The 11518-nt window shown below is 46.0% G+C and overlaps 1 protein-coding gene across 1 annotated transcript in view; it reads right to left on the reverse strand.

Moving 5' to 3' along the window:
• The window catches only part of Sgpp2 (sphingosine-1-phosphate phosphatase 2), a 110629-nt gene extending 99350 nt beyond the window's left edge, over positions 1 to 11279 (reverse strand). The window contains exon 1 of the mRNA XM_059278509.1: positions 11192 to 11279. Within this exon, the coding sequence (XP_059134492.1) occupies positions 11192 to 11279 (88 nt within the window). The remainder of the gene's footprint in view (positions 1 to 11191) is intronic.
• Between the last annotated feature and the right edge of the window lie 239 nt (positions 11280 to 11518).

Consider the following 11518-nt stretch of genomic DNA (forward strand, 5'->3'; position numbering starts at 1 on the left):
GTCTCGAAAATAGGTGGAGGTCTCCTGAGGAATAACTCTTGAGGTTATCCCATGGCCTCCTCATACGTGTGTATACATGTGAACTCAAGCTCAGATGTGCACCCAAACATATCACACACACACACACACACACACACATACACACACACACACACACAGCAATTACACAGAAACTATAAAGAAGGGGCTGCAGAGATTGTTCCGTGGTTAAGAGCTCTTGCTGCTCCTGCAGAAGACTGGGGTTCAGTTCCCAGCACCCACATATGGCTCACAACCACTTGTAACTCCAGTTCCAGGGGATCCAGTAAAGTCCTCTGACCTCCAGGGGTGCATGGTACGTACACATACACTCAGGTGCACAGATGTATGCACAAATTTTAAATAAATAAATCTTTAATTTTTATACTACTAAAGACTTTTATTTTACAAAATCGTTAGATTACAAAAGGCACATGGTTGAGGAAAGAGACTTCGTAAGAACCATACCTGATGGTGTGAGGACCTGCAAGCAAAGTTTAAAACTGGAAGGAGGCAGTTGGGAGGTTGTCCTCTTATGTGGTAGCTATAAACAATAGTTTTTCACAGGGATCTGCCATAGGGTTCCATTTAGTCACAGACTTTTTTGGTTTTTTGTTTGTTTGTTTGTTTTGACTTTTTGTTTTGTTTTTCAAGACAGGGTTTCTCTGTGTATCCCTGGCTGTCCTGGAACTCACTCTGTAGACCACACTGGCCTCGAACTCACAGAGACCTACCTGCCTCTGCCTCTTGAGTGCTGGGATTAAGGGAGTGCACTACCATGTCTGTCTTCACAGAGACTTTCCCATGAAATCCCTTATAGGTAGAAAATGTTACTACATTTTTACAGACCATTTAAGATCTATTCTTAACACCTCCTTACTATATAGCTTTTCAACTGCACTTTTCTGAAAATTTAGTGAGCCCAGATGCGCAATGACTTCATGACACTCGATTATAAGCCAACTTTTATATATATAAAATCTTATTTTCCCCCTTTATTGTAAATAGATTTTTTTCTCATATAATATATTCTGATTACTGTCTCCCCTCCCTACACTCCTCCCAGTTCCTCCTTCTCCCCTTCCTCCCAGATCCACTCTCTTTCTGTCTCTCAATAGAAAACAAACAGGCTTCTCAGGGATAATAATAAAATAAAATAAAATAAAAATAAAAATAACCTATCAGACATGGACAAGACAAACAAACCAAAGGAAAAGAGCCCGAGAGAAGGCATAAGAAACCCACTCCTTCCCACACTCAGGAACCCCATAACAACACTATACTCAAAGTCATAATGTATACACAGAGGACCTGTACACACCCTGTGCAGGCCCTGTGCTCATAGGAGCTTTGATTGTGTCAGTTTAGAGGGCCTTGTTCTCTTGGGGTCCTTTGTCTCTCACACTCTTTCTGCCACCTCTTCCACAGGGGTCCCTGAACCCCAGGCTGCTGGGGAGGAATACACACACACACACACACACACACACACACACACACACACACACATTAAATAATCTTTAAAAAAACCAAATCTATACAAGTGGCAGGGACCAACACATCCTGGTTGCACAGGGAGATCCTTACAGCAGCTCCCTTTCCTCAAGTCCCCAGGCGGTATTCCACCCCCACATCCAGCAGCTCCCATCTCCACTCAACTTCTTTCTCCTCCTTTCCATTGATACACACAGTGCTCTCTTCTCCACCTCCACACCTGCTTTCCTATTGCCTTTTCAGCCTTAAGCTTCCCATTGAATGGCATCTCCTCTCTTTCCTGAAGTTCATCAGCAAGCTCTCTTTAAGTCCTTGTGTCTGGTCTTGTGTTCTGGCTCCCTCAAGTGAGCAGAGGGATTTAATCCATACCCCATTAACAATCTGATGGATTTTATTAGTCAGTATTCAACAGGCAGATCCCAGATGGATGAAGTCCATGCCTGGCCATTTCATAAGATGCTGTCCAGCCCACAAGCTCAATGACTTGATCCTTATCCAATCAGCTTGTAGCGATAGTGATGGCCCCATAATCTGCACCATGATGGCTTACATCTTAAGAAGCCATTTGCATGAGAAAGACAACATACCACGAAGACCCCCAAACAGACATTAAGGTCTGGTTTCAGGTTAGTCTTATTGCTGTTTGACTCTGACAACTCCATCTAAAAGGCTTTTACACCAACTCTCCTAATTCCTATTTGAGCATTACTGTAAATCACATACCCTTTCCCAAATCCCTTCTTGAATCACTGTTTGACGTTACTAATTCTAACTTGCCCTGCAGAATGAAATGGATTCACCATCCTTAAGACCTTAGGGTGAAGTCCACATTCTGCTACTTTAAGACTTCAGCCCATAGCTTTGTCTTTAGCCAACCTGCAGTCAGAAGGACTACACCAAGCTTTTTCTGTACCAATGCTGGAGATTTCTCATTTGCTCTTTCAAATCCACCCTCCATTTTCTTTCCAGAGAAACTCAGCTTTCTGGACAGGATCAGTCAGGTGCCCAATATCCCTGGATGTGGCAGTTTGAATGTAATTAGCTCCCATAATCCCCTATTCCCATAATCTCATAGGGAGTGGCACTATTAGGAGGTACGGCTTTGTTGGAGTAGGTATGGCCTTGTTGGAGAAAGCGTGTCACTGCAGGGATGGGCTTTGAGGTTTCATATACTTACGATACTGCCCAGTGACTCAGTTGACTTCCTGTTGTTTGCAAGATGTAGGACTCTCAGCTACTCCTCCAGCACCACATCTGCCTGTATACTGCCATGCTCCCCTTCGTGACCATAATGGACTGAACCTCTGAAACTGTAATCAAGCCACCCTCAATTAAATGTTTTCTTTATAAGAGTTGCCATGGTCATGGTGTCTCTTCACAGCAATAGCAAACCCTAACTAAGACCCTGGATATTCTAATGGAATCTGGCCAAAGGGGTGCACTGGCAGGATATGATAAATGGGGTACATGGAATATGAAATCAACATGTATTTCCCCACCCTTTGCCTTGCTGTGTGATTACCTCTCTCTACAAAGTCTCCCTCCCCCGGTCTCTCCGTGTGTGTGTGTGTGTGTGTGTGTGTGTGTGTGTGTGTGTGTGTGTGTATGCATTTGCTGGAGATAAAATCTAACACTTTTATGCTCAGCCAGGCCATAGTCTCTGCTCTCAGCCTCAGCTCAGCTGCTATCAGGGGCCTGCCGTTCAGCTCAGAGGCCATTGGATCTGGTGTTAGTGAAACCCTGTTCTCTCTTCTTGCATATTGGCTGTAGTATTAAGGCAACTCCATGTAATTAAAAGGGAAGTTTATTTTGTGGGGTAACTTATAAGTAAAGGGATAGGTTCCAGGGTCTGGGAAAGGTGTAGCGATTTCCAGTGGTGTTCTCTGGAAAACTATGTTCAATCTACCTCCAGCGTCCAGGATCCAGGAACCAAAAGAGCTGGCACATCTGGGTCTCGGGTCTTAAGGGCTCCTGTCTCGGCCCCGCCTTGTAGGCGTGACAATTACTGAAGCATCAGTGGGGGTAATACTTCTAGGTCAAAGCTGGAACAGCTACCCACTACACTTGCACACTGAAGCTGGTGTCTTAAGATGCTTCATTTTTCCCATGTTGAATTTTTTCTTATCCTGCCTACATATTCATAAAGGATTCCCTATCTGAACTCCTTTCAATTAGCCACCCATGTGTTGAATCTTAAATAGGTTTTATTTTTAGAGCAGTTTTAAATTAAAAAAAAAAATTAGGAAGATAGAATGGCCACATTCTCTCCATACATTCTGCAGCTAATCTACATGGGTACTGACATTCTAAATTAGTTTGTCATGTTTGTTTCAAAATGGATGCATTCTAATTAATTGAAGTCCATTCTTTATGCAAACTCTTAGTTTTCATCTAAGGTGTAGCATTCTGTCCCATCCAGGACTTGTCCTCTCCAGTCATCAGTTTTCTTAGGCTCCTCTTGACTATGACTGTTTCTCAGTTTCCCTGCTTTCTGATGACCTCTACAGTTTTGAAGGATACTAGCAGGATTTGCAGACTGGCAGTCACTACGTATCAAGATGCATAATTTAGATATCCATCAAGAGTCCACACTGTCAATATGACTTTCACTGTTGGTGCTGACCTTGGTCACCTGACCAAAATAGTGTCTGCTATTTCTACACTGTAACATTACTTTCCCCTCTCTTCTCTCCATACTACATTCTCTGCAAGCCTCTATGGGCAGCCCACATTTAAAAAATTGGGGGCGGGGGGTTTGAGGCTCAACAGCTGAAATGCTCACCTTGCAACAGCAGGTTCTGAGTGTTTGATCCCTCGAACCCATGTGAAAACACTGGATATGGTGGTATCTGTTTGTAACCCCAGCCATGGGCACAGCAGGGGTACAAGGACAACAGACATATTCCTGGGGTTCACTGGCCGGTCAGCCTAGCCTATATGCTAAATTCCAGGCCATGAGAGACTCTAAAAAACAGAGTGTTTGGTGACTCAGGAATGACACCTAAGGTTGACCTCTGGGCTCCATCCCCACCCTCACATATCTATTCACCAACACACACACACACACACACCACACACAATGGCTGGGGCTGTTGCTCAGCAGTAGAGTGCTTGCCTAGTATGCTTGACACCCTGGGTTCCAACTTCAAAATATAAAACAGGAACAGGCATGTTTTATCTCCCTAAATGGGGAGTAGAGCTTTCGTGGGTTTTTTTTTTTTTTTTTAAATTGAGGTAAGCTATTCATACGACTTATCATTTTAACTATTTTTAGGTGTTTCAATTACCCCTTTTATGTAGGACAGTCTTCTCCTGGTGGTTCTGATCTCATGCTAATCTTGGCATTATTCACCCAAAGTGACACGTGCCAAGTTTTAGCACATGAAGAACTTCAAGTAAATGAGTTTCCCTCATTTTTGTCTATTTGATCTCTCTTCTTTAAGCCCTAACATGAGATATCAAGGTCTCTGCTAGGGAGCCAAGCTCTACCTCCTATTGCCTCCTGTATTCATTCTTTTTTGAAAGAAACATTGTTTCACGTGTCTGGGTGTTTCACCTGCATGTATGTCTGTGTACCAAGTACACAAGCCTAGTGACCATGGAAGCCAGAAGAGGGCTTTGACTCCCCTGGAACTGAAGTGACAGACAGTTGTGAGCTGCCACGTGGGTGCTGGGAATTGAACTCAGGTCCTCTAGAAGAGCATCCAGTGCTCTCAACGGCTGAGCCATCTCTCTGACCCCTGCATTCATCCTTCTATCCTAGTTTTTCTTCATGTTGCCCTTTTTACTTGAGCTCTCCCGGGGCAAAAACCTAACTTTCATTTATCTTGTGTCTCTGAGATAGATGAATGTCCCAGAAACACAGCAGCTGATCAATAAATGTTTATAAATAAGGGGAGCAAAGAGCAGACATGAGTACAAGTGGCCTATTTATTCCAAAGAGGAGAGAACTCATTAATGAGTCACCTTGGCCAAGAGTGGGAAGTGTGTGGTCATGCTTGTTCATCCTATTACACCCTGCCTCTGGGATCCTTTGGTTAAACCTATGAAAACTCATGACATATATCTATGTCCTTCATCCCTGCCTGGACATTTAAATTAGGAGGTTACAAATGCTATGTGGAAATACACTTAGATAAAGATGCCACTATTTTTCATGTGAAAACTGGCAACAATCTAAAGGCCCAACAATAGACTAATAGAATTACAGGTAACCCATGTGATAGTGTAACAAGAAGTCATTAAATACCATGTTGAACTCTGCTTGGGTAGCTATGGGGTAAATTTGTCCTTCACGCTTTCTCAAAATTTCTCCTCTGAACAATGAAAACATCTGTAACTAGAAAAGGAAGAAAAAAGGTCATCACATCTGTGCTTTCAAAGTGGTGCACTATAGCATGAATCTTAAAAGGTCTTATTAATAAAAACAAACCTGGAGCTAGGTATTGGGGTGAACGCTGGAAGATCAGAGAAGCAGAACAAACCACACCTCACCTCACCAGTTCCTCAGCTGATCCTGTTTCCTCAGACTGGAAGCCTCTGAGTCCTCATCCAAATGGATCTCAGCTGAATTGCTGCTCAAAAGCCTAAAAGCTTAACTGTCCCTAGTTCCTGGTTTTCACACCTTATATACCTTTCTGCTTCCTTCCATCACTTCCTGGGATTAAAGGCGTGTGTCACCATGCCTGGCTGTTTCCAGTGCGGCTTTGAACTCACAGAGATCCAGACGGATTTCTGCCTCCAGAATGCTAGGATTAAAGGTGTGTGTGCCACCATTTTCTGGCCTTTATGTCTATCTAGCGGCTGTTCTGTTCTCTGACCCCAGATAAGTTTACTAGGGTGCACAATATTTTGGGAAACACAATATCATCACAGTGCATCTACCCTTTCAAGCCTGAACACCCCCACAAAGGATAATCAAAATGTGGAGTTAAAATGTCCCAGCTGTCATGACCACTACCTGGCTCACTTCCACCCTCATACTGAACATCCCAAGGGTGTGAGTCCCAGGAAAAGCGAACCCAGAGCTTCTCACTCATTCTTCGGCTCTGCTGGGCTCCACTCTGGACATTATTTTGCTTATTTGACTTGCTTTTAAAGTTCTATTGCTTTAAGTGACTATAATGTAAAGCCACTTAGCAAAGCACAGTTCTGTTCCACTTTGCTCTTGTGCAGATGGAGCAAGAGAGTCCCAGTCCACCAAACACCGCAAGAGCCAGGTCCCAGTCTCTCGATCCCCAGGAAGTTAATAAACCAATAATCTAGTGAAGGCATTATGTGGGCTGACAGTTGGCTTAGAGGGAGTTTGAAGGGAGAAAACGGAAGTGCAAAGACTTCTAAACATCTTCCCTTTCCTCTTGTGTTTTATAACAGAAGCTTTATTGCTTTGCATTTTTGCAAAATTCATTCATTCAAAATATCATAATATATACACAACAACCGGGATTGAAAATAAAACAGGAGTGCAAAATGTAGTGTTTTAAATGGGAACTGCCCCACCTAGACTCCAGGATTTGAATAATGAGTCCCTAGTTGGTGCTTGGGGGTGGGGCATTTAGAAGGAATGGTCTTGCTGGAGAAATATGTCATTGAGGGCAGGGCTTTGAAGGTTTAAAGCCTTACATCTCTCTGCTTGAAGAAGTGAGTGTTCAGCTTACTGCTCCCGCAGAGTCTACAGCTTGCTACCATGCTTCCCTGGGATGGACAGTTTTCTCCCGATGGAACCATCCACTCAAATGACTCTTTCTTCCATATGTTGTCTTGGTCATGGGGTTTTATCACAGCAACAGAAAAATAGCCAATATATTGCCTAGTTTAACAATGAACCCAAGATGGTCTTTCTGGAACTCAGTCATGTGGATCTGAGCTTCACTCCAGGACAGGTTTCCTCTTTGTTAGTGAAATGTTGGTTTTTAAACCCAGGAAGTGGGAGTTCTTGATCTTCTCATTTATTTGGGCCTCTTGCTCATCAGACATGATGATGGTGGTGTCCTTTTACTATATTGTTTTTTTGACCCTTTTTAACAGTGTTCAATATATTAATCTCTCTTACATTGTTTTTCTTAAATCAGCATATATATGTGTTAAATAACATTCTGATGTCTTGGAACAAAGGATATTTTGGGTTTTTGGTTTGTTTGTTGTTGTTGTTTGGGTTTATTTGGTTGGTTTTGGCTTTTTGAGGTAGGATTTCTCTGTGTAACAGGTCTGGCTGTCCTGGAACTCCCTCTATAAACCAGGCTGGCCTGGAATTCAGAGATCCACTTGTCTCTGCCTTCTGAGTGCTGGGATTAAAGGCGTGTGCCACCATCGCCCAGCTTGGAGCTAAATATTTTTCAACATAACCTATTTTTTATTCCTACTCAACCAAACTTTAGAATTATGTGTGAGCAGTTGTCAAAAAGTATTTATTGAGCATAGTGATGTGTGGGAAGTCTAAGCCTAGTCCAGCATAATGATGAGGAAAGGCTATACAAAGCCTAAACACAACTGTGTTGGGCAAACACGGCTGTCAGACATCAAAGCACCATTGTATGGAAGGTTGGCTTGACCTCAGAACAAATAAACACAGTTCTGTCCTGGCCCCTGCCTCCCTACCCAGTCCTAGGATCCCTGCGTGGAACAGGACACTACCTCCCAAGGCCATTCAAGAAAGCCCGCAGATGCTTAACCCCGCAAACTTGTTCCTTTGTAAATAGCAGCTGGTAGCACCTATATCTCATTTCTACCCTGTCCAGCCAGGTCTGATACCTCACACCTTCCCAGCAAGGCATACACAAAGTCCTGGCATATCTGCCCTGGAAGCTTCAAGTTTAGACTCTGGAATCAAAAGATCTGGCTTCCTGAAACTATGCAGCTATCTGGGTAGTTCTCAACAGGCCATTCAATCCTAGGGACTCAGACCTACTGGACAAAGTCTAAGGCCAAGCCCAATTTTTTCAATGATGGCTTTATGCAAGCTAAGCCACACCCTAGTTAATCTCTAACCTAAAAATGTGTGGTATTATGCGAATTTGTATGGGAAGGCTTTATTCATTTTCTTACTCGTCTAGTGTTAAGGATTACAATAAATACAGAAAATGCAGAAGATGAATTAGATTCCTTGAGATCTCAAGTAACTCCAGTGAAGGAATTAACTTCTCAACTGTTTGAAGGATCCTAAGTCAATGTCCCAGGGCTGTCTTCTAGGCTATGTGGTGGGGGGGGGGGAATCATTTGATATTTTAATTTGATCTTTAGTAGTCTCTGTTTAAAATCTTAAAAGCTATTGATTTTCCTCTACAATCTATGCTTAGATAGCCACAACATTCACAGAACTTGCAACCGGGTGAAGACCCAAGCGAAGAAAACGAGCATCCTGAGATTCCCCACACAAAGGCAGTTTACACAATAGAGCATGCTCTGTAAGGAACATGCCTCAAGAAGCAGGGAGAATGGACAGAACCAGAGGCAGCCAAGGGCTGCAAAGGGCTTGCACTTGGAAGTGGACCCGTGTCTGATGTGATGGTGCACACCTACAACCTCAGCCCCTGGGAGGCTGAGGCAGGAGTTTTACCAGTTCAAGGCTAGCCTGGGCTACAGAGTGAAACTGTCTTTTAAAGAAAAATTGTAGAACGGCTGTTCAGCCACCACCTAGTCTGTAAAAAGCCAGAAGAGAAAGGAAACGGTATAGGGATGAGTTTTCACAATTGCCCCCTTAAACCCTGTAAGTTATCTGGGGGCAGGGATGCAAGTATTCCTCTGGGGAAACTTCCCATGTATTTGTTTGCTAAGGGCTAACCTTCCCACTTTCTCAACACAAACCTTTTAAAACACTCACAACCCCTTCCCTTATCAAAAGATCTCGAGTTAATTTTTTTCCTGTTACAGCCACTACAAGGATTTATTATCCTGAATTTTCTGTTTTCTTTTACTTACTTCAGGGCTATAGTAATCCAAGTCTGGGGTGGGAACCAGATCTCCACTCCTTGATTCCCCTGACCACCTGTGCACTCCGAGAAGCAAGGGGTATGCTCAGCTTGTGTTTAAAGGGGAAGGGGAACCTTCCCCAGAATGTGCGACCACTTTATCACTGGGATTGTAAAAAACAGTTTAGGCCGGGCGGTGGTGGCGCACGCCTTTAATCCCAGCACTCTGGAGGCAGAGCCAGGCGGATCTCTGTGAGTTCGAGGCCAGCCTGGTCTCCAAAGCGAGTTCCAGGAAAGGCGCAAAGCTACACAGAGAAACTCTGTCTCGAAAAACCAAAAAAAAAAAAAAAAAAACAAAAAAAAACAAAAACAAAAACCAGTTTAAGAAACACCCGTGGAAAAAAAATCTGTCCTCACCTTCCTGAATTAGGAAGAGCAGGTACAGAGGGGAGAAGACAGGTAGAGAGCAGCTGGTGCTGGTCCTGATGTAAGCAGGGTGCCTGCTCAGGAAATGCCTCCCGTGGGGGTGGGGCGGGGGTGGGGCATTAGTCTTGTGCACTGCCTCTGTCGCCTTTGGGGACAAGGTGCTAGTAAAGACAAGGGTCTTGAATTAATCTAAAAGCTATTCTCAAACACAGCGAAGGAAGTGAAAATACTGTAAAGAAGAATTTCTCTAGCTGAGAACACACAACCAGCCCACTGCCATCTTTCCAAATGAATTCTGCAACTCAGTGCCTCTCGTAGTGTATCCCTACACAAGAGCCAGGTTCTTAACTAGTTATCTACACGCGAGGACGTGTCACCTTCCAGTTAACAGAAGAACAAAACATTGCGGGGTGGGGGTGGGGGTGGGGGTGGGGCGGGGAGTAGAATTGCTTCTGTCCTGGTTTGTCATTTTCTGCTTAGCCGAAGGTAAGGGCAGCTGCTGGGGGTGCCCAAGGGAGACAAGCTTCCGTAGCTGCCATCTGCCGCCTGCCTGGTCCTTGCAGCCTGGAGGAGTGAGTCCCTGTGCGCTCACTGCACAACGCGAAGCTGCAGTGGGGTTGTGTAACCTGGCTCAGGATGCAAAGCATCTACGGAAAGGCCACCAGGGCCAGTCGTGAAAGACCGACCAGGCTGGAAGGACCCCCAAGATAGGGGATATCGGGAGGGAGACCGTGTTGGACCCCCATCCTTACGGGTGGCTGGAGGTGGGGGGCTGTGCATCCTCTGAGGAGCCTAAGGCTGCGGGGGGGGGGGGGGGGTGTGCAGCGAAGCAAAGCGCGCGACTCCGGAGTCTGACAGAAGCAAAAGGAGGATGCAGCAGCAACCTACGGACTCTGGGGGAGTTCTCAGGCTGTGTCCCAGGGAAGTGCCAAGGACATCCCCACTTTCCAGTTACGTAACTCTCACACTTTGGGCGGAATCTACAGAAACACGAACTTACTCATTCAAGTAATTAAAGTAGAAAGTCTCTCAACGGATACATGCAAAGGCCCTGGGTGTTGTCTGAAAGGACGTAGCTGCCCACCTGCAGCGATAGAGAGTGGCATCGTGTGACTGTCCCCTCACCCGCAAACCTCCGCCAGTACCCTCCCTAGGGTGGATGCCGGGTGGCGGCGGATGGCGCCCGCCGGTCCCCATCACGGAGTCGCCGTGACCGGCAGGTACGCGGGCGTCCGTCGCCCTCCCCCCCACGGCAAGACATCTGCCCGCGGTTACCTGCGGGGTGGCGGGGAGATGCGCGACTTCGGGGACCCTGGTCGCCTTCTCCGAGGGGCCGTTCTCCCCAGGACTGTCCTCCCGCGCTGGGAAGAGCCCGCAGCGGCGCTGGAAGCGCGCCACGAGCTGCGAATCCTGCAGGCTCCGCAGCAGCTCGGCCATGGTGAGCCGCGACCCCGCTTCTCCGAGCTGCAGCCACGCGCGTCCGTGTCCTCGGCGTGCGCCCTGGCCTGGCGTTCCGCAGCCGGGTGCTCCGGGCGCCGGGCGAGCGGGCGGGGCGCAGCGCCAGCCAACAGGTGCGCCGCCCGGGTCCTAGCGCCCGCCCTGCACTCGGGGAAACTCAGGTGTCCGCCTCTACCTGGCACACGTCGCGGGCCCCTTCCTCGCCATCTGGACGGCCC

Source organism: Peromyscus eremicus, chromosome 13, assembly GCF_949786415.1.
Source record: "Peromyscus eremicus chromosome 13, PerEre_H2_v1, whole genome shotgun sequence".
NCBI lineage: Eukaryota > Metazoa > Chordata > Mammalia > Rodentia > Cricetidae > Peromyscus > Peromyscus eremicus.